The sequence below is a fragment of the Clarias gariepinus genome, chromosome 1, assembly GCF_024256425.1.
Source record: "Clarias gariepinus isolate MV-2021 ecotype Netherlands chromosome 1, CGAR_prim_01v2, whole genome shotgun sequence".
In the NCBI taxonomy this organism is placed as follows: Eukaryota; Metazoa; Chordata; class Actinopteri; order Siluriformes; family Clariidae; genus Clarias; species Clarias gariepinus.
Genome location: NC_071100.1, coordinates 25315741 through 25340080, shown reverse-complemented (window position 1 = coordinate 25340080; position 24340 = coordinate 25315741). Strand labels below are relative to the sequence as shown.

Genomic DNA, 24340 nt, shown 5'->3' with positions numbered 1-24340 from the left:
ACACCGGCAAAAGCGGTGCAAGGCCTGAAGGTTCATGAATTTGGTTGTGTGTGTGCATGTGCATGTATGTGTTCATGTGCGCATGTGTGTGTGTGTGTGTGTGTGTGTGTGTGGTCCTTTGTCTCAATGCACCTTTGAACATAAAGTAAGGAAACCTGATATACTGATTAACTGTAACACGAGCAGTAGCGTACATTACCTTAACAACCATCTTCTAGCATCAGCACACACAGCAATGTAAAAGAGCACATTCTGAATATACGAGACTCTCGTTGGCACAGTCGTTTGTGTATGTGTGTGTGTGTGTGTGTTCTTCAGTCCTGGAATGTATGGGTGCAATCTAAATGTGTGTATATATGTGTGTGTGTGGGTGGGTGGGTGGGTGTTTGTGTGCGAGAGCCCAATCAGAATTCATTTCAAGTAATCAGAGTCTATGTGGACATCCAGAATGGGTTTTGATTGTGTACTCGGAGTGTATGTGTGCGTCTTGAAAGACTCATGGCACCTTTTCAAGTGCATTCTAATTTTCTGAGGCTGTGGAATGTGTGTGTGTGTGTGTGTTGTATTATACTAAGGTGTGTTGTGAGAGAGTGAAAGAATTTGAACTGAGCCTCAAATATTTCCACCTCGGAAAAGTACGAGCAGGTGTATGAAAGCCCATTTCCATCTCTTTCCGACCGAGCCGGAGCGAGCGAGTCAATCCCCTTTTCTTTTCCATCGCTTCAGTCGAGAATCCCGCGCTTCCCGAGCCCCCGTTTCACACAACCTCTTTCAAGAAGTCTGTTAAAAACCCACCTCCGTTGCTTCATCTCTCCTCCTGTGTTCCTCCATCCCTTCATCCACCCCCATCCTGACGACATCCATCGCGGACCCCCCCCCCCTCCCCCCGCATCCCATCCCATCCCTCCCTCTCCCATCACTTTTTGTCTTTACCCTGCACTTCTGTTTGTTCGTCTCTTCTCGTTCCTTCATAGGCAGCTCTGGCATTCTTTTCTTAACCCCCTTTCTTTTTTCTTTTTATTTTGTAAAAAAAAAAGAAAGTGTCTTTGCACGTTTAAAAAAACCCAATAACAAAAAAAAAAACTTCTCAGATTGTGCCTCTACCTCAACACTTTCACAAAACGAGGTCTAGCTTCAAAACTACATCATTGTACAAGGAGCTATAAAAATATACATGAAGAGTGGAGACTCCTGGGAAATGAGGAATGACTAGGGACAAAAAAAAAATCATTAAAAAAAAAAAGAAAAGAAAAGCTCTGTGAAATGAAATACGAAGTATTAAATTAACTTACAATAGGGTCAGCTTATTGTAAAGCGCAGAAAAAGAAAAGCAGGACAAAATAATGGTCTAACAACAGATACGGTGTTTTACATTTTGAGGGAAAAAAAAAGGTAAAGGACATCTAGAAATTATTTTACTGAATATTCATATATAATTATATTCTATATTGAATGAAAGCGATTAAAAAACAATTTTTGATATTCGCTCATTTTTTGTGTTTTGGTTTTGAAACAGTCTAACTCACATTCACTCAGGTACAATGCTCTCTCTCTCTCTCTCTCTCTCTCTCTCACGGATAGACACACACGCTCGCGCGCGCTGTAACTGAAGCACACGGTATGCGCACTTACCGCCGCACTCTGTGCAACAGCAGTGTCATAATTATTACTCTACACACTCACAAAATACGCACACGTTATTAAAATATACAAGATCTTCGATGCAGCTATGGCTCCTCGAATCGAACGCAGGGCCTCGGGTCACGTGATGGCGGCACTGCATTGTAATTGGCCGAGCCAGGTGCGCCTCCTCTCATCCGAGGAATAACAAACACAAATGGGACAAACTAATCTGCTAGTTGTGAGTTATTGACGTGTTCAGTTCAGGTAACATCACACTGGTCTAGGGTCAGTTTACTGTCAGTCTCTCACTCTCTTCTTTTTTTAAAGTTTGTTTTAATTCTTTTTTTTTTTTTTCCGTTCCTCAGGGACTCCTTCAAGAGACAACAAGCCATGGCTTCTCGCTTTTGCTCCAAGGGGTCTGGTTTAATGTGATGAGAGCATCTTCACGCTCTCGGGAGAAGAAAAAAATAGCCCTCACATAGGGATTTTCCTCTCAATACTTAAAACACACTCCTCCTGATTATAAGAGTCAGAGGTTTAGGGGGCGTGTGTATGTGTATGTGTGTGCGCATGTGTGTGTGTGTGTGTGTGTGTGAGTGTGTGGGTTGGATGCATTAGTGGGTTTCAGTCACAGGGTTTGGGGCTTTCACAGTCAGAGCTGAGACTGCTGAGATACAGGAGAAGTCGGTTCATACTGCTATGGTTTAGGTAGTAGGTGAGGGGGCGTGGTCTGGGCACTGAAGGCTGGCATTAATGCTGTGCACGCGTTCTCATACTTTGTAGTAGATGTTGGCGGGGCTCTGAGGTGGCATCTCCTGCACGATGTAGACTGGGTGCCCGTAGTCCCCACTGACCTTCTCGTAGTGCGGGCAGTAGGCCGAGTCTGAAGTGCGCAGCGGGATGATGATGTCGCTCGGCTCGGAGCCGTTGTTGTTCCCGCCCCCTCCTCCGCCCCCGCGCTTAGGTGAGGTCAGGGATGAGAGAGAAAGCGGCGGGTGGTGCGACTCTGAATGCTTGGAGTGCCGCCGGCGGTAGCACACCACACAAATCACTGCAGTGACCAGGAGGAGGAAGGCGGAGCCTCCTGCTGCGCCTGCGATGAGGGCAATGTTGGAGGCGGGAAGAGGACCATTTGCACCACCTGCTGTGGCTCCGCCCCCACTAGGCACTTTAGGATGCGTCGTGTTTCCGCTGCCACCTGAAAAACAAGAAGCGATCAGAAGATCGTTAGGCCCACGTCTTTACCGCGAATTTCCTGTTCCTTACTCAGTACAGTGACATCAATAGTTATCTTGAATAAAATGTATGTTTTATGAAAAAAACATACAAAAAAGCTAAGAACCTCCCAAAAATATTAAATACCCCTCACTGCATTTATTTAACACAACATAGTATTCATAGTATGATTGTTTTAATTATGGCAGCAACATGCATTTTGAAATGTGAAAACTTTTACACTTTAAAAGTGCAATCAATTAATACACATGACATCATAATAAACGCCCCTGGGTATAAAAACTCCCAGGACCTCTAGACATTAAGCTACAAGACAGCTGATTTAGAAAGATTTCCCAGTACCTGGGAAAATGATTGAGACAAAGTTTTCAAAGTTAATTCTATTGTATATTTATTGAGGAAACAGTTTCACACACACAGACACAAATGAGTCGTAGTGCTTAGTGGTTTGTGACTACTGAACTCCAGCACAGATTATCCGGAGAAAATAGAGCATGTCTCATTGACAATGAGCAATAGCTTTTTATCTCACAGAGCCCATTCTACATCATTAAGCAGATGGGTGAAGTGACCGTGGTTGTAAAACATGGACAGTGTGGCGGGTAAACCACCACGCCATTAGACTGCGCAGTTGAAGGTTAGGGTCGGATTATAGATTTATAATACTGTACGTCCAAAAAAAATTTTAAATAAAAAGTAAAAAAAAAAAAAAAAAAAAGACCAACTGTTGCTAAGTGATAGGTTTGATGTGTTCTCGTGTAGCATTTTGTATGTGTGTGTGTGTGTGTGTGTGTGTGCGGTAGTCAGGGAGACCAGAAGAGCTCCAGCCGAGCAGGGGATTGGTCAGTAATATTGGGGATCTGTCTGCAGACAAGTTCGATTGCTACATCGTTATTCTGCACACAATTCCTCTTGTTTTCTCACTTTCTCTCCTTCAACCCCCCCCCCCCCCTCCTCCTCCTCCTCCGACTTCTTAACATCCTTTCGCTTTGTGGCTCGTGGTCTGTTCCTGTTATTGACCATGTCTCACTTCACAGCACCCTAAGTACAAATTCTGCATCCTATCTAGCAAGCCAGGAGTCAAACGATCCTCTAGGTTCATCTCTTATTACTTGTAGGTTGTTAGGGCGGGTGAGACGACAAAATAGGGCAATTTGGCTTGTATTTTTTAAAACGTTTTCCCCTAATACTCACTATGAATCAGTTTTTTTTTTTTTTTTAAGTGCAGCACAATAAAACAAAACACAGAAAATTAAACTGCTGCATCCAATCAGCTATTAATTACTACTTAGTGCAAATACTGATGTTGGCCAGTGTTAAAAGAAGTGCTAATGAAAGCAGTGAAGCTCTCGGGGAAAAAAGTGTGATGTAATTTACTACAGTGTCAATAGCACATTGTCATACTTCCCAGCCCTGCTGTCTAGATGTTTTAAGGTTCTGATCTCAAATCTTGGCAGTAGCCAAACTGCATAAATGTGATGGTATAATTAATCTGTATCACTGTGTTACTTTAGTCTAAAATGTTTTTTAATACCGTAATAAATCCAGCCAATAATGAAACTATGGTCATAAATATCTCCTCCGTGTTTTTGCACAGAACAGTGTAAAATAGGCACTAAAAAACTAAAAAAAAGGAATAGTTTCAGGATTGGTATGAGGTATTTATTGGAGGCAATCGTTTAGATTTATTGCCACTCAATCCAAGTAACTTGTCACTGTCAGCGGAATCACGGCTCCTGTTGCTGTGGCACTTGCTACGCTGAACCCAGGCTAAAAGAATAAGAGGATCTAGTGTCACTTCTTTATCATTGTCTGTCCCTGTCCTTGCTCGTGTCACTCCTTTCCTGTTTTAGCAATGCTGGATGGTATATAGTGCATGTTTCTGCTCCTTACCTCCCTCCTGCACTTTAAAATTCCTCACCTGTCACTCGTCTCTCCCTCTTAAATCAGCTTCCCCTGCTCGGCCTTTATCTCTCTCGCCCCCTCCCTACCCCCCCCTCTCCCCACCGTGGCTTACTTTTTTAGCTCTATAAAAATTTCACCCCATGTTGCCTCAATAAACATGTGTATGTGTGAGTTAGTGTGTGTTTGTGTGACTCAGCATGTGTGCATGTGCGAGTGTGTCAGTGATGTGGAAAGCAGTGTGAGGGCGGACTAAGAGATAAAGAACTGATCTGGAAGTTCTTGACAGAACAGACCTCTGACAAATACAAACGAATGACTAATAATCATCCCTGTCCTCATCCTCCCTCTATCGCTTGTGCCCTCCCTCCTTACGTCTATCTTCTCTCTCTCGCTCCCTCTATTTATCTTCCTCGCCATCTCTCTGGACCAACAAAAAAACGGGGTGCCAAACTAATGGCGATAATAACTCTTTGAAATGGCTTCCCACTCTTCCCTGCAACCCTCTCCTCTCCCAGGACGGCCATTATCAAACCATACACTGCCTCCGGCACGGGCCTCGCAGGCCTCGCAGCAGACGCCGAGGAGAGAGAGGGAGAGAGAGAGGCAAGAAGGGATAGAGGGATGGAATATATCAAACGGAACTGCCGTGCCAGCAGTCGTCTGGTTCTCCCTCTCGCTCGAGCCATATGTCGCCTCTTTTCCTGATTTTCTCTCCGTGACCATGAGACGGTATTTTGGGTCTTTGGAGGGATGTGGTGCATGCATCAAGGCTGTTTCTTTTGGATGTTTTAATAATAGTCTGGAGGTAAACGCTTATGATCTTACCTGGGTTTCTGGTGTTGGTATGACCCGCCTGGTCTGGTTTGGCAGATTTTGGGGGCAATCCGTAGGGACCTGTGGAAAATCATTTAAAACATGAAACCGACGGCCTTGAGAAGAGACTCGCCATCCAAACTGCAACCCCATCATTGACCTCAAATCAAAACATCATGTATCATATCATGTTTATTTCGATTTAAATAATCATAATAGTTGCATTGAAGGTATGTTGGACATATTAAGTCTTACTGAGAAGGTAAAAAAAGAAGCACATTATGGACATTCTTGTAACCAATCATAATGCACAAGGTAGGTTTTATCAGAAAAGATGGGAAGCCTAAGCTAGATTAAAATTAGATATTTTATATTTTCAGCAGATAAAACGCTATTCAGCGGCAGGACCATTCTGCGCATGTCAAAAAATGTTACATTTAGATTGAATTATTTTTGCATATAAACACACATCTTATCATGGACTTCATCAGATCAAAGTCCATGTAAACATTTAAGCTGGAATCTCTAATCAGAATGATTTGAAGTGATATTGTCCAAATAAACATAGTTATTTTGAGAACTGTCACACTGGGATTTATTTCCAAGGCGTTTTCCAAACACACATCACTGTCATCATTATCATCCGGTGTCATAGTGCTGCACAATTTTGTGGATATTTTTGGGAATTGATTCAATTGAAATAAATAAAAAACAAACAAATAAACCTGAGCAGGGTTTAAAATGAGTGTTTTAGAATGGTAGACATGCATGCAGGACCGTATGATGGACAGGTGTGTTCGCGTTAAAGACAAATATTGACTACATCAAAATGCAAATCTTATCTGAGCCAAAATAATAAAAGCAACTCATAATTGGCAAAAAAGTTTGTAATGTGAATGTAGTCTGTTATTATTTCGCCCCATATTTTTCACCAAAAAAGAAAATCAGAGTTTCTATAAATTTTACTTGCCAACCTTTAATGTGCTCTATGCCCACCCAATGACTAAAAGCATGCCACTGCATAAATCTACTAAATGGCTTTGCCCAGCGAAGCTCAAACAAACTCAACGCTCTCTATAATGATGAAAAAAAAATATCACAAGCCCTCTGCATTCAATCAGTCGACAGCAGTGCTTATGAATATGATGACAGAGGCACGTGCTTTAGATGCTAATCAGATGTGTTCTACCACGGTCCTCTTGAGCTTATGGGCCACTGTCATGTTTTTGTTGTTTTCAGAATAGCATGCCTGTGTGGATGCGTTTGTGTGCATGTGCGAGTGTGTATTAGAGGGTGTACGTGCATTGTATCTCATCAGAAATCTGCACCAGGCTTCTATTTAGATGACAAACAAAACAGACGTGACCTTTCAGCTGGGAAACAGATAGAAAAAAGGAAAAAGAAAAAAAAAAGAGCGAGAGATGGATGGAAGGATATTTTGAATACACAATGTTAATAATGTCAAAAATTGATACAGTATTCGGAAAAGCTGAAGTAGAGCTGCAGAATAGGCCATGGAGAGACATATGAAACGGGGAGGCAGACAAGAGTGATGCAGAGACAGATAGAGAAAGACTATTCTAGCCAATAGTGTTGTTAGCTGTGAAGCTGTGAAGAGTGTGTTTCTCACTCTACATGACTGTGTGTAAATCAGGACCAGGCAATTGTGCAATTGCTACGGTTGATAATAGCTCAGCACTCAAGCAGTGTGCCTCACTTTAAACACACGCACGCACACACACACACACACACACACTGTTATGTCTACACTATGACAACAAGAACCTGACAGGATTCAGAAACTTGAGGTTGAGGTAAACTGATAAAGGCTTCCATCGCCTTATAGTGGAACAGCGGCTTCCATTCAGAACTGCTTTTGTTTCCATAATCTGCTAATTTTGTCTGGTTAATTCCATTACTGTTCTATAGCTGTTGTTCAGCTAACATTATTGAAAATTATTAAGTTGTTTTTTTAATAAAGTGAAAAATTTGTAGCTTTATAACCTGTTTAATATTTACAATACTTACGAAAAAGAAATACAAAATCCTAATCATAACATGCAACTCTAGCTAACTAGCTAACTCATTAACTCTCAAGCTACAGTACCTACTGATCACCAACATGTAACCTAGAAAGGTTTATAAAATACATGGTTTCCATGGTAACCTAATGTTGCATTATGTCAGATTGTGAATTCATGTGCAGGTTTCTTTTTTGTATAATAGGCTGAAATGGAAACAGAGAAAATGGAATAGTTAAACGAATGCTAGCTCGCTAGCTATTAACTTGCTGGTAAATTATCAGAGGGGTTCAAGTCAAACCAAGACTTTTGGTTCTTCTTCTTTAACGGCCCAAACGTGGAAATTCAATTCTATTTCAATTATATTTCTATAGCACTTTTAACAATGGTCATTGTCTCTAAGCAGCTTCACAAAAATGAAAATAAAATTTATGGAAGTGTATATGTGCGAGAAAAATGTGTCTAGATAATAATGAGATGAATGAATGAATGATGAATGAAATGTCTCTGATGAGCAAGCCAAGGGTGACAGTGGCAAGGAAAAACTCCCTGAGATGGCAATAGGAAGAAATTTGCAATAGGGAGAATTTGGAGCGAGGTCAGGTTTGTATAGGTGATGTGGAAATAACTCCCGGCTTAGTTCCTGTAATGTCCAAGTTGTGTTATTGAATGATTTTGTGTACTGTTCAGATGTGTCTCTTCCACAAGTTGACAACATGGATTTTCAGTAAGAGAGTTTCATCGCTATACTGTGTTCGAAATTTTTATCGGTTTTAGATCTTCCTTTACAAAATTTTTTATCCCGGTTTGACTTGAACGCCCCTTATATTTAGCTAAGCCTTGACAAAAATACTGTATGATTATATTTATAATCCAGTACATTCCTTAGCTACCACTGCAGTGGCTAAACATCTACAGTACATAAAGTTTGACTTGGTAGCTTTTGCAACAGGATAAAAACATCTCAGCGAGATTTTCTAGGGCTTGATATAGTATCTGTAAGATTTATTGATTTAGTTTTTGTAAAGGTCGCTAGCTACAATCCAGGATCCTCAAAGGTCCTACGCAAGGACAATCATCTCTAGGACTCCAAGGAAAATGCCTTGGCAAACACATGGCCGGTTCACGCCACTAAAACCTGCAAGGACACATACTGATTGCGGATTGAGGCTTCAGTTGAAAATATGCAATATTTGGGAGGAAATGTGAACTATTTACTAGTAGTAATCAAAAGAGATGTGTCATCAGCACAGTTATAGGAAAGGTTCCTGGCTTCTAGTTATGAAGGTTTGATCTTTGCTCTGAATAAAAACAGAATTTTCTGCGAATCTGAAAGCCGCAGTTTATTTATTTTTTCGTGAAAACATTTCAGTTTAATACAAAAAGACACACAAGAGCCCTCGTTAGCATATCATGGTGTATCTGCAGCAGTATTTTTAGCTCGGTGTCATGGTAAATGTGAAAATGATTTGACACTGCAAAATATAAAAGATGTTCCGCAACTCGAGAAGCTTCTCGACTCTTACAAGCTTGTTTCGCCGTTATAAGGCGAGCGGCAAACTCTAATTACGGCGACTGACTGTAAGGGAGCACTATAGAGGCGCAGATTGTGTATCTATCTGGTTAAACATGCTTTAAGATACCATTTAAATAAAATGTGGAACGCAATGGCACACTCTAGCACACTGCACATCAGCACCAACCTAGCTTGTGTAGTATGTGTGTGTGTGTGTGTGTGTGTGTGTACTATGCGAGTCTGTGTACTTACTCTGTCCAACTTTGAGCACCACCTTCATGCCCTGTGTGGCACATACTCCTCCTCTCATGCTGTCCAGCCCCTGACGCGTGCCGTCCGATGTGGCTGAGGAAGAGGAGCAGACAGAACGAGGATGAATAAATTAGAGCCGCAGCTATTATATATGACATTTAAGGAATACACAAATGAGTGAACTATTTACATGAATTTATGATGCCTTCTCCTGGAATATTTTACCCTGCTGTCATGACACACAGCTCATTCGCACTCAGTCATTCGGCAGCACTGAGTCACAGCTCTCACATTTAAAATCCACACACGGGGAGTGCGGAGATAATCAGCGCCGGGCTGCAGAACTCAAAAAAAAAAAAAAAATGCCCTCGTTTAGAGCTTCCCTTGAGGACGTTCATTTCCTAGAGTGTAAGCCATACCGTGCACACGCACGCACACACACCTTGACCTGGTCAGCGAGATGCTGGAGACGCAAACCTGACTGCACCTGGCTTAGCAGAGGACCAAACAATGCTTAAAGCAAGGCTCAGCCAGACCTTGAACACTGACTGGTTAAGGACACGGTGTCCTTGGTGCAACTTTAATAAGCAGAGAAAAAAGGGAAGAAGGAGAGGAATTGTTTACGCTCCAAACAGAAAAAAAGAGAGAGAGAGAGAGAGAGAGAGAAGGAGAAATGTCTTTATATACACATTAATATAGTTCGTATTTACTGCAGGCTGAAGAGATAGAGAACGAAATGAAATAGGATGAAGATGAGGCACTCGTCAACTGTTCCCCTCTTTCTCTCTTTATCAGAGTCTCAATTGGAAAGCGCAACGTTTTTCCATTTAAAAAGAAACCGCCGCAGCTCGGACCTCAAATAGGGCCTGAAGGGTTCGCACACACGCCTAGGATCAACCGTGATAAAAGAACTCTCTCTCTCTCTTTCTCTCTCACACACAGAAAGGCATAAAGAAAAAATATCCAGGAGGTTCAATAGGTCACATGGAAGAAATATTACAGAGAGAAAAATGAGATTGAACGAACAAACAAACAAACAGAAAAAAAGACAAAGAACATTATTTACAGTTATTGGAGTGTCCAGTTGATTTCACATAATCGTTCTTAACAATGGCCTGCCAAAATAAAACCGCTAGACCAAACGAACACATGGTATTGTAGTTTATTTCTTCATAGTGCCATTGCACATTCCTTGAACATTAGCAAAGGAAATCCAGCCACAGTTGTTTGCACCGTTGTAAATCAGGAAGCTGTACAGACGCCAAGGCTTTAAAACCGCAAGCGGGCTAACTATGACGCTACGCCACCACTCCCGCTTCATCCAAAACAACAACAACAACCACTTAAACGGAATTAAATTCGAAACATTTGTGTCAAACATTCAAAAAAAAAAGCTAAAATGCATTTGAACATCACAGGAGAGTTTTTTTATTTCCTTATTTTTTTGTTCTGCCTGCGAGATCTCATGACTTCTTTCTACCTCTTCATCATCAAAAAGCTTTGCTCGGTGCTTTTATGACTGCGCAGAACCCAGAAAGCCAAGGTCATTAGACGTGAAAAAGGTCAATCTCGTAGGTAATAATGTGCAACTTTTTCGCGGAGGAACTGGTTACTCTACGACGTTATGAATAAATCAGTGTTTATACGATGGAGTGTGTTTTGGGCTCACGCTTACTGTACACAAGTGCTCTTCTTATTAGGCGGACTGTTAGCCATGTCACATTTATAGGAATTTAGAACAGACATGTTGAAAGATCAAATACAACATAATCAGAGAAGATAATGAAAAAAAAAGACAGAGATTGAAAGAGAGAGAGAGAGAGAGAGAGAGAGGATGGGCTGGATAAAACGAAGACATAGATTGCCTTTGACAAGCTGTTTCTGACATGAGTGATAGGGAAAACAAACACACGAGGGGCTGAGAGGAAACACTGAGATGGAGAGAAAGATACAGAAGGCATACAAAGAGAGAGAGAGAGAGAGAGAGAGGAGGATAAAAAGAGGCCAACAAGCTGACTCCTGGCACTGGTTATTTGTGGAACAAGTACTCTTGGAGCGTAAAATGCCAGGCGAAAGACATTGAAGGGGAAGAAAGAAAGATGTAGTACGTTGTGGTGGCTTGTTTGTTAGTGCCGAAACAAGAAAAATAAGGAAAGAAAAAAGAATTGGAGAGAGAGAGAGAGAGAGAGAGAGAGAGAGAGAGAGAGAGAGAAAATCTGAGGAAGGGAGGAGAAATGAGTAACTGAGATGATGATGATGATAAGCAGGGAAAGGAGGATGTAGAGAAAATGGGAGGACAGAGGCTCCTGCAGAATGTCACTGCTCATAAACACAAGAAAAGCGAGCAAGGCGAAGAGGAGACGAGTGCGGAGTAGGGGAAAAGCCACGCTAATGAAATAACAGCACAGTCAGCTGTACTTAGCTCACTGCTAACGGGATAACCAAGCCTGACTATTTCGGTTATGTTCACATTTAGTGTATGTCTGTGCACACGTGTGTGTGTGTGTGTGTGTGTGTGTGTGTGTGGTGGTCTTTATGTATTTTATAAATGCCCCAGGTCTCTGTAACACGTTAAAGAGGTTGAGTCAGGACAAGTTCCCGGTGACTGGAATTGTATAGGATGATTATTTTAAATATGGTAGCATGGCATAGGTTTTTAACTTATTTATTCAAGGGGCGTTAAAAAAGTCAAACCGGTTCTAAAATTGTGGTGGGATGGTGATGAGACTCTTAGCCCAGTAAAACATTGGAATGGTGCAAATATTTTAAGACTGTATGTCAGTGAAAGACGATCCAGGCCGAGGTGGCTCGAAGCCCAGTGCACTCTTTGAAGCCTAATCCTTGAAACTCGACAAATAACTCATCGGCAGCTTGCACGAGTTTGCAGATCTGTCTGTAGGAACTGTACACGCAATCATTCACGAACACCACTTGCACATTAGAGGAATTCAGCTGGGAGTTATTGCCACATCCTCTGACCTCTCTCCAAGCCATTTCCACATCTTTGGGCCATTTAAGGAGTTCCTGGGAGGCCAGCCTCTTATACTGAACCTGATCCTGGCTCAGAGCGTACTGAGAAATCTGTCTACCTTGATGGTATCCAATCAGAAGTTAAACCCTGGAATAAGTGCAAATTAGTGTATCCAGAGTTTATCAAGAGAAATAGAGGGAGTTCTGTTATTCTGCACAACCAAAAGTCCCAGTTTGACTTGAACGTTGGTCATGGTTTTGCCAGGCTTTAAGGTAAAAACAGACTTTGTGATGAATTTCTGACAAATACCTGCAAATAACAGAAATTCGTCCTCTAAGCTACCTTAAACTCGGCGAAACAGGAGCGAGAACAAACGGCGCACTAAATACACTAGCTTTCTGCTCTTCTAGTGTTTGGTGTGTGTTGAAAGTATAAAGGGAGGAAGTATAAAGTACTCCACCGTCATGATGAAGCATTGCAGACAAGGGCGTTAAATCAGAAGCTCGTATTGTGTCGTGACATTTTGCGTTTATGTATGTTGCACACGTGTGTGTGTCTGTGTGTCTGTGTAACCTCACGGCCGATGTGTGTGACCCAACATAACTCAGAACGGTGCACAATGGAATACACATGTTCTGCTCTTATCACGACTTCAAAAGCAGACGTAATTCAAAACACGTCTCGCGCCGCATCTGCTGATAGAGCCGTTCAGATCGTGTGTGTGAGCACAACTGGAGTGAAAGTGGGCTTGAGGTTGGAGTATGAATGTGCACAAATGTGTGTGGGTGTGTGTGTGTGTGTGCTCTGCTTTTATATATCTTATTTTAGCTGGTAGATAGAGTTGTACAAAAAGCGCCTGCGAGTGAGTGTGTGTGTGTGTGAGAGAGAGAGTGTTTTTTCGTTTTGTTTTACAAGCGACCCCGGAATAAAAGGATAACGTGAAAGGTCTGACGCTGTGGGGACTCTTTGTTGGTTCCCACAAGCAAAAAACGCTTCGTCACACAAAACAGTGATTCCATTTGCAAAATTGAGAGCCACACGGTTTCTGTTTGGATCCTGCGGTTAAAGTTCGGATTGAGTTTAGAGAGAGAGGCGTAGCGGTGTTAGAGCAGAGTCCGATGGAAAAACCGCTGTAAAGACAGCAGTGTGTGTGAATTATGGTGTGTTTTGTCGACTGAACTGGACGAGCTGAGCTCCCATTCGCTCCGGCTCACTATTTATACCCCTGACTCCTGCTTCATATTTCCTGTAACCAAATAAGACTTTATAAATCACACACAACACATGCGTAAAAATGATATAAGCTATCGGCGAAGGCTTCGTAAGCAATTAAGAGATTGAGGACAGCTGGAGGAGAGAGTGTGTGTGTGTGTGTGTGTGTGTGTATGAGGAAGGCAGACGCAGCATCACAAACGGCTAAGCTAAGTACGCATTACATTCTTACACACTAAACGCGATGTACTTGACCATGCAGTACATGATGTAGGGCTTTAAGCTTGTAATAGCTCAAGTCGCTCAGCGCTGTTTTTCAGACTTACACATCAGCTGCCTTCTAATAGCTTCACCCCATCTTCTGCCTACAGTACAGTTGTCGCCAGTGTTGGGGAGATGTCAATTTTTAAAGTAACTAATTACATTACAAAATTACTGTCTTTAAAAAGTAATCAGTTACATTACAGCAATACTTTCTGATTAAAGTAACTAGTTCAAGTACTTTTCCATTGCAGAAAATGAAAGCTCCTTTGTGATTCCTCATGCATGTTGTTTTAGTCAGCGCCTTTATAATTATTCTACCATCATCACTCAGCCAAGTTTGGCCCATAATCTGTTAACTACTAATACCCCTATCTCATCTAGCGGTATTGCGCGTTTGCTGTAAGTACGGTTCATCATGATTCACCGCGAGTTTTGGCGCTGTGTTTAGGTTTCCATCTTTCCGCGCGTCGACCCTCGCATAGTCAAACCGCATAGATTAGATAGGGGTATAACAGCAGGGGGGCGGATTATCAGGGGCGGGGCTTGTAGGGCGACTTTTATACACACGCACACACACACACACACACACACACAATAATGGATTGGGAATGACTGCTGTCTGGTTCACGGATTACATGAATTGTCTGAATAACGGATTGCATTTTTGAAAATATAACTAAATAACTGAGTAGTTAAATGGTGGACCTAACGCGTTAGATTACTAGTTACATCAAAAAAGTAATCCAAGTACTCTAATGCGTTACACCCTACACTCCTTGCTGCACATCATTTTAGTAAAGTTTTAGCACCTCGTCCAAGTATCTTACCCAGTAAGTTTCCCACTAAAAGTATTGCATTTGATATGCAGCCTAGAAACTGACACAGACAGGACACGCTAAGAAAAAAAGACGGAGCCGAAAGTGCATCAGGGACAAAAAACAAGAGTGAAGAAGCAGTTATTAACAACGCTTGGCATCAGCACAAATCGTAATGTCCCGCCATAAACACCCAAAAAATATGGTTGCTATGCGACCCTAAAAGGAGGGTTTTAACGACAGAGTGGAGCCGGTGTGGAAATCGCAGGTGCGTAAATGCACGTGATTTGCAGCGCTGTCGAAAAACAAGCAGTTTGTCTCGGGCGCTGAAAAACAATAACGTTCCCGTGCTAATGTAACACGGTTCTGCTCAGCACAGTCAGAAATGAAGATATCGCAAAGAAATTGTCAGGAGATCTTGAGTTTGAATCCTGCTGATGTGCCAAGGGAGAGAAATTGGCCATGCTCTCAGGGAGGGAGGGACAGCACGTCCTGTCAATCATGCACAAGCTTCACATCTCTCTGAGGAAGAAGCATGTGATAGCCTTCATCCGATACAGTTAGAGAACGTCGTATGATGATGGAAGGAGCGGGGAGGGGGTGGGTGGAAATTCAGCAAGTGAACAAATGAGGTGGGGGGGGGGGGTGAAATAAGATGAAGATGGGAAATGAAAAAGAAGGAGAGAAATACAACACAATACAATACAATAGTTCATCATTGCTCTGCTGTTCTACATTATAATTAGTTCAGTTCACACACCCTGAGTCATGGTATCACTTTTGGCTAAATGTAATTTTTTACATATGGTGTTTTACACTCCTATACGCTACTCCTATACATCTGCTAACTGTTAATATAATAATTAATAATAAACTCACAACCCGTGTTTTTCTTTCTGCGCCAAGAACCCATGGTTAATTTTCACGCAGGGAGACAAAGAGACAAAAAAAAAAAATAAACGGGACGAATCTCGTGTGTGTGGGAGTGTGTAAAAGCGCAGGGCTAAATCTCCAGCGAGACCATGAGTGAGTGGAGTTTCGGGAGTGAGAGATTGTGTGAGAAAGTGCGCGCGGGACAGCTAAAGTAGCCTCCTGAGGTAAATACGAGTATATCAGAGTGACAGCTCTGGCGCTGGAGCATAAATGTGCCTAATAATAATTACAAATGAGGATACGCATACTTACTCTTACGCAAACACACCCCCATCCCCAAATCGAAAGCAGACGTGTATATAGTGTTCACAGACACTCTGAAGGCAGACCGGGACCGGCGACTCGGCTCACGTGCCGTGCGTTTCGTGGTTGATCTCCGCTCTGTTTTGCATGACATTTCCGTTCTCAGCAACTTATTCATTTTACAGCCTGATTCACATCATGCTCTTACATCTCACATCTCCCTCTCTACTCGGACTGTGTTTTCTTTGTTTTTAACCACCAGTATGAAAGCACAGGCCTCGGGACATCACGGAACTGCCAGCTACTTCTTTAGACACCTGGTTGCAGACATGCAAGAAACGTAAAACACACACACACACACACTGCAAATTATTTTCAGGCCCAAAGACAGGCCTACATATGCTAAAAATATGAATCTGAACGAAAAACACTCGCACGCCGTATAAGGGAACTTCAATATGTCAAGCCGTTTGACTTGTAAGGAGGCAGTAACACAAGTTCGCCAAGTATTTTAATAAAGTATGAAAAAGATGACAGAAACAGAGAAACGATCCAAACAAACTGGAACCATATGTTCGACTTAACATGCTGCAGTCTTGTAGATAAGCATCGTGCGTTTGCATTGTATGATAGAACGTGATGTCCAGCAGTTACATTATTATTAATGGACGCACTTTGAAATATTGCCTCCACGTTTGTGTTACACTTCAAGGCAGCCTTTTGGGGTGAGATCAGCGCGCGGCATGATGGCCGCGGTATCCGAGCAATCTACTTAAGATGGACTTGGACTGTGTGTTCATCGCATTTTATTTTCAATCAAGATTTTGGCTTCCAACGATTATGAAATCTAATTGAATAATCAAGATTAAATAATTGCTGTGCCACATTGCATTCTGTGCCATGGTGTTCTCGCTTATTTCTTTTTTATTTTTTATTTCATTAAATGATATTAAATCTTTTCAAATATTAAGAATAAAATGACCATGATTATGATTTTGCCTTAATCAAGCTGGCCTATATTAGACTACTGCAATGCTCTAATTAATCTAAATACCCATATAAAGTATCATATAATGTCATATAGTGAATGAAGAATATGGCAAAAATATACTGTAACAGCTAAAGACCTTTTCATAATATATCATATGAAGCACAATATACAGATTTAGATATTTAATAATAAAGCTTATGCAGAACATAAAACATTATTCATTTAAACAATGAACTGGAGAAGAATATGACAGAAAGAAAATATTTGCTGCAAAATGTGTGTACTTGTACGTGTGCTGATATCTTAGTCAGATTCTGTTTATTGTTCTAAATATTTATACACTGGAAAAACCCAAAGATGAAATTTTCGGTGTGTACAGTCTAGCTCTGATACCTGCTCACAGTATTTTCTAACTGGTTCCGTTCCACAAAAAAAACTTTTTTAGCTACATTAAACCCTAATGTAAACCAGGCAGTTACTAAGGATGAGCAAATGGATGCTGTAATTAGTGGTTAATGAATCTGACAGCAGGCAGCATTGGGTGTAGTGGTTAGCACTGTCGCATTGAACCTCCAGGTTCGAGGGTTTGATTCCCGCCTCGAATCTGTGTGCATAGAGTTTGCATCTTCTTAGTCTGGTTTCTTCCTCCCAAAGTCCAAAAACATGCAGATTAGGCTAATCGCCGTGTGTTTGCCCTGTGATGGATTGGCATCTTGGGTGGGGTGTACCCTGCCTCATGCCCAAACTCTCCTGGGTTTAATGGTATATAAAGTCTAAAGGTATATATATATATATATATATATATATATATATATGTATATATATGTATAACAATATGTAGTGCTGTTTTCTAATACTGAAGTCCTGACATTATGTTCCTCAATCCTGCTCTATTAAAGCTTGGTATATAATGTGTATCTGCACACGCCTCGTTCCATTATTAGTACTGGCTGCACCTGATGAACAACAGGCATCTTGCACAGCAGTAAGTAGAGTGTCCAGGAAAAACAATGTGTGTGTGTATGTGTGTAAGAGAGAGAGAGGGAGAGAGAGTAAAGGAAGAAGAAGTGAGATGCTGGAGGACTGCCAGGTTGGGTGCTAAGCCATGAGGAAAACCGTTAACCTGCCTGACCCTGTAATCGTCTCCACCCCAACACACACTCTGCAGTCACTCCATCTGCCAATCACGAGGACAACAAACAACACAAATAAACAACACACTCAGCCAGAGCAGGTGTCCACGGACTTACACAGGTCAGAGCGGAAAAAGGAGAGAGAGAGAGAGAGAGAGAGAGAGAGAGAGAGAGAGAGGTCGACTGAGAAAGAGATAAACAGATGGAGCATTACTCTGGAGCTGGAGGTTGTTGTTGTTTCGTTTTTTTTAAGTCGTTTCTTAGTTATGATCTGAAGTAATTATGCGAATTTGCTTTGGGTGGTTAACTCAAAAAATAAAGTGATCAATAAAACAAAGCGCTGTTGTATCGCCTGCAGATGTCGGACTTTTACCGAGGCACTTTACGCCATAACAGCTTTCAGAAACGAACAGATTGCGAGGCTGTAAAAATAAATAACACGAAATTATGCTGCTATTGATCACTTAACATTTGTTTACTAAAGATAATTAAAAATCTAATGGGGTACAAAAATTCCTATTTTGTAAATAAAAATAATAATAATAATAATATTAATAATCTTTAGTATCAAATAAATCGGGTTAAATTCCATTTTTCTATCTAATGAGTTTTGCAAAACTAAGTAATGTACCTTAAACAGTCTCCGTAGTCTAAATATTATTACTGAAAACGTATGTGAACGCCAGACTGACGTCAGGTTCGAATTAGTTCGAATAATAAAGAGAAGGAGCGTAAATGGAGGAAACTCCTGAAATAATACATTAACGTCAGGGCCGACACCGTCGCTATGTGTGGAAGTAGGGAGCGAAGAATGAAGGAACCGCACGCTGACACAAGAAGCCTGAGCCAAGCTCACATTCCCTGCAGAAACACAAGAGGAGTGCAAACGAGTCCAGAGGGAAAGAAAGGAAGGGGAAAAAAATAAAACGTGCACGAATGACAAGCACTAAAAGCTGTGGCGTTCCTGAGCACTGCACTCCCACAATCCTGCTCTGACTGAAGCGCAGCTTGGTGGAGATGCGGCGCTGGGCCTTGGGCTCTCTCTGGAGGAGGAGGAGGAGGAGGAGGAACGACGTCATCGGGACGCCTTCATGGCACTGGCACTTAGATGTGGAACATCCAGCCGGACTGGGTCAGCGGTGGGCGCGAGCATGTGGCTTAGCTTGCGGAGCTGATGCATCATCTCTCGACGTGCGTGCGTGTGTGTGTGTGTGTGTGTGCGCGTGCGAGTGTGTGAGTATAATGAATGGAAAGCTTACCTTGTGTGAGGCGGGTTCAATTCAATATGGATGAGTCACCTTTGAAAAGATCAAATCTAGCATGATAGGGAAATGTATAAATCTAGCGAGGTTAGACGCGGGAAAATACAGTCAAGACCTCAATCTTGTTTAGCGGTCAAGAAGGAGACTTTCATTTATTTCTGGCTTTAGTTTTTTTTTTTTTTCCTAGAACGAATGGGGGGAAAAGTCTTTAACATATAGGCGTGTGTGTGAGTGGAAGCGGAAGGCTGTCAATAGGTGTGTGTAGTCTCGTTTTTATCTCATTACTGAGACTGAATTTGCTCATATTGATAGGGTTGCTTGTTGCTTGTACACACCTCTGACTGGTCTCCTTGACTGGAATTAGAGGTGTGTGTCTGCATAATATTTATGTGCGCCAGCTGCGATTAGGGATGAGTGTAAAGAGTTCAAATTCATATCACATATCACATTTTCGTTTCACTGATGATAAAACACGACAGAGTTAATACTACTATTTAAAAAAAACATGAGTGTTTTTTTCCTGTCACTTATTTATTTTTAAATCTATTCAGTACTCACTTTTACACCGGTTTACCCCCCTGCTCTAATGGAAATACCCCACAGAACTATAATTACAAACATCTGTGTGTGAGTGTCGGGTGGTTGCTGTTTCCTGTTCTGTGTATGAGTATTGTCGTGAGGAGTTTTGATGGAAGTGAATGTCCACAAAGGTGAATAATGTGTATGTGTGTGTGTGTGTGTGTGTGTGTGTGTGGTCTGTCTTGCTTAAATCAGTCAGTGGAATGGGAGCCTATAGAAATAGGTCAATAAAAGGCTCTCTCGGCCCCTAGCTCTCTCTTACCATGTCTCCTGTCTCGCTCTCCTGTTCTGTGTCTCTTTCGCTCGTCTCTTTCTCTTACTCTGTCTCTTGCCTTCTGAGTCTCTCGCGCTGTCTCTCGTCCCCTGTCTCTCTCTCTCACTCTTTCTCATTCTACTTCCCTGTCTGCCTGTCTGGAACTCATGCTCTCCGTCTCACTCTCACGCTCCGTCTCTCTCACTGTCGCTCCCCGTCTCTCTCTCTCTCTCACTCTCTGACTCATTCTCTCTCTCTCTCTCTCTCTCTGTCTGCTCATACAGCCATGAAGATCCACTTTTTTAAACCTTGCTATTTTCTTCTCCATCAGATAAATGTATAAAGTAAAAAAAAAAAACTCTGTTCAGGTCCATAAGAGAGGCTTACACTCAAACACACACACTCACACAGGCTGTAGCTTGGAAAATCCTGTGCTCCGAGATCACACTAATTCATGTTTAACATCTAATAACAGTCACAGGCGATAGAAAATACACAGCATTCAGTAGCATACAGACACGTCTATACGATTCCTGGTTTGTTTCACGATTGCAACTGAAATCTGTTCGGAATATTATGCCTTCACCCCTCATTTATTCCCTATACCCTATTCCCTATTCCCTATACCCTATACCCTATTCCCTATACCCTATTCCCTATTTGCTATTGAAAAAAAAAATCGCTCTCTTTCTCTCTCTCTTGCTCTCTCTTTCACACACACCTGTTGCAAATTGACTAAATGCAATGTTGCCTCATAGATAGGGGACTGTTTGTCTGTGTATATATGAGAGAAGGGGAGAGGGGGTGGAAGGAGGAAGGAATTAATTTAGATAGTTATAAGGCTCTTTGCTGTGTGACCACTCAGTCCTCCCCAGGGTATTTTCAGGGTCTGTTGAAACAAATGTGTGTGTGTATGTCTGTGTGTGTGTGTGTGTGTGTGTTGCTGATTATCCAACAGGAGGCTAGTAGCCACAGCTCCAGGGAGGTTTAGATATGATGGGTCAGAATAATGATTCCCTCTAGACATTTAATTTTCTCTGGTTATTTTTTATAATTATTTAACATCTCTCTCTCTCTCTCTCTCTCTCTGTCTTTATCTCTCTATCCTTTTAACGTATGTGTTTGTGTTGCTGTTGTTTTCGGTCTCAGCATTGCATGTCTACACTAATGGCTCAGATAGACAGAGTTGATGGAGTTTTCTTTTAGCAAATGTATATGATTTCGTAAATGTGAAATGACTGTAAATGCTTGAAATAGTGTAGACCTGTTGATGCTCTTTGACACATTTATTATGTGTTTATATGCAATATGGACATCACAGTGGGAGCAGCATCTTGAAACTGAAAAGTCACTATCAAATGTTATTTAAGTGAAGTACCATCAGTCAATGTGATTAGAATGTTAAGGAACAAATGAGGTCACTTCCACACAGGGCACGATGGATTTGTACCATGTCCCCACTCCACCATTCTCCAGCGGTCACATTATTTTTGTTCTCTGTACTCGGGCATACTTGTGTATTTTTACCTTCCTATGCAGCAGGTGGCAGTATGCACAGGGAGTCAATCTCCGCAAATTGCCTAATGGTATTGATGTTCCTGGAAAAATGTCAAGAGTAATCCTACTGGCTGCGTATGTCAGAGGATGAGATGCTACACCTGGCACGTTCACACTGAGATTTCCAAGGAGACAGACGGCACTGATGACGTCGCACCCACTTCCATTTTCTGGTATTGGCCTCCATAGATCATTGCTTGAGTATGCTATATCATTCTCAAGACAAGTGCATGGTTCCAGGTAAATGGTGGAGCGATCGTGTTCTCACTGATCAAACTGAACCAGACATTGAGGTTCTCCAAAACGATCCCAAATGTAAAAACGTCCCGTAAACAATCACTCCTCCCTAAAGGTCATGTTTTTTCTTTCATGTCTTTGTTTCTTTCAGTTTTTTCACTGACAATCGGCCGTCCAATCACCACCGCAATCATTCATGCCCCGCCCACTGAGATACTCCATCTGTCTATCTTTCCTATTTCTAGCCTCAACAGGTTGCTTCCGAAGCCATAACTGTTCTCAAACACGATCTCACACTCTCCGAAGACGAACACGCGCTCTATATCAGCCTAGCCACACGTGACGCAACGCCGCTACGATGCGTGTCCAAACATTTGCGCGGCCCCGGGGCAACTTGCACTTGTACCAGAGACATCCGAGGAGGTGGAGTACGAGCAAGCGTGGAGGTGAAGGACAAGAATTCTAAGAAAACAAACAGGATGGTGAGGGATAGAGGGATGGGAGGTGAAAAAAACAGGGAAGTGGGTCAATGGTCTGATGGGAGGAAAGAGGCCTGTGTGAAACCGAGAGAAGAAGAAGGGGAGGAGGAAAGATACTATATTAAGAAATAGGGAAAACAGGACCGAGAGAAGTCAGGGCGATCTCAAAGGCAGCTCTTACGAGTTATTCATTTCTAGGTCATTTTGGAGCCAAATGTCAAACAAGAAGGAAATCTGAAGACACACACATGCACGGGCGCACACACACCAACACCGAGAGACAGCCGACAGCCGAAATGGTTGCAGAACGCTTAGTAGTGCGCAGTCCATTCTAAAGACTGTAATTACATTTTACTGTCACTTTTAATTAAAGGTTATAATGAAGGCAAGCACAGTTCTGGCAGACAAGAAAACCAGCAAGTACACTGACACTGGCAGGGCGTGGGTGTGTGTGTCTGTGTGTTAGTGAACGTGTGACTGTATGTGTGTGTGTTTGGGCACAGATGGCGTATATTCCAGCACGCCAACGGTCGTGCATGTCATTAGTGCTAGAATGTGTGTCTACAAAGTTATTCTGTTTCCATCTGTTTTTATTTGATGGTTTGTGTTTTCACCAAGCATGAGTGAGCATGCAAATGTGTGCGGGTCAGTGCGTGCTCGCGCCCGCATGTGTGTGCGGGGTTTTTTTTTATTTTTGTTTTTTTGTTTGCAAGCCAAAGGCCAAGGTCTGTCCCTTTAAGGGGTAACTTTGTAAAAATAATGACCAATAAAAGCACAAATATATGCATGCTCAATCACAGAGAGGGCGTGGATAAGAGTCGGTCCATGAATTTCTCAAACCTATGGTTTAGTCGAGCAACACACACACACACACACACACACACACACATAGAGCAACATCTGGAGCTCTTTAAATCAGTACAGACAGTCTTAAGCCATGTTGATCTGAAAGCCAGACTTCACCAACACCACATATTGTAGTTCTGTGATGAGAGAGAACGAGAGAGAGGGAACGATCACAGCCAAATTACTGTGTTCATTAAAAGAACAGACGCTAACACTTCACGCACACACACACACACACACACACACAGCCCAGTAAACTGTTCAATATGCGGAGGTCATAGCGCAGAGCCCGAAACAGCACAGAAGAGATTCAGGAAGCAATCGGAGCCTCCGAAATTCAACAACATTAACCATCTTCCTGCACACACACACACACACACACACACCACACCACAGTAATGAAGACATTCATCTTCCAGGTAGGAATATGAATTATACCTTCATTAAGACTGCCCAAATATGTCGACTGAAACAATTAAGAAACTAAAAAAAACATGCCGATGATAAGTGGTTCGACACGCGGGTTTGAAAATAGGACCGAATGAAGAAATCCAGCGAAGATTTCTGGATTTAGAATGAAAAACTATATATTCACTCTAGGTAGAAATGGTAAAGCCCATAAATAAAAACAGCAATGAAACAGTCATAACAAAAACAGGGTTATAGACAAAACAATATAGTGGTGTATAGAGTATTACAAATCACTTCATTTTCAAATCAAGCAATATGAGTTTCAGTATAGGATCTGTACAAATGAAATAACTATATGAATATGAATTAGGTTTTCGCAGCATAAAACGGCTTATCCATAAAGTTTTGGAATATTAATCTGGCTCTCTACGGAGATCATGAAAGACTGAGTGTCCTGGGGATTCTCAGGTGTCAGGGTGTTTAAATCTCTCACAAGAAACAAGAAACTGACTCAAAGTCAAGATTATTTCTTGTTAACTTTACTTTCAGCAACACACACACACACACACACACACAAAATCACATTTTTATTTTCTTGTAATATGGTTTGGACAATTTTGCTGCCACTTTTCTAGGACAGGACTAATATTTAATAATATTTAATTATTTGAAAATGTGTCTGAAACAAAATTATCAAATATATAATATCATATTTAGTGTTAGTGCATAATTATTCTCCATGTCTGTCCTATAAGCGAGCCAGGACCTAGAGACTAATAACACCTAGG

The 24340-nt window shown here is 41.8% G+C and overlaps 1 protein-coding gene across 1 annotated transcript in view; it reads right to left on the bottom strand.

Moving 5' to 3' along the window:
- Positions 1-915: 915 nt before the first annotated feature.
- efnb3b (ephrin-B3b) overlaps positions 916-24340 on the bottom strand; it is a 66789-nt gene continuing 43364 nt past the window's right edge. Inside the window, exons 3-5 of the mRNA XM_053503945.1 lie at positions 9367-9459; positions 5590-5658; positions 916-2821 (exon numbers count right to left, since the gene is read on the bottom strand). Of these exons, the coding sequence (XP_053359920.1) occupies positions 2394-2821; positions 5590-5658; positions 9367-9459 (590 nt within the window). The 3' untranslated portion in view covers positions 916-2393. The remainder of the gene's footprint in view (positions 2822-5589; positions 5659-9366; positions 9460-24340) is intronic.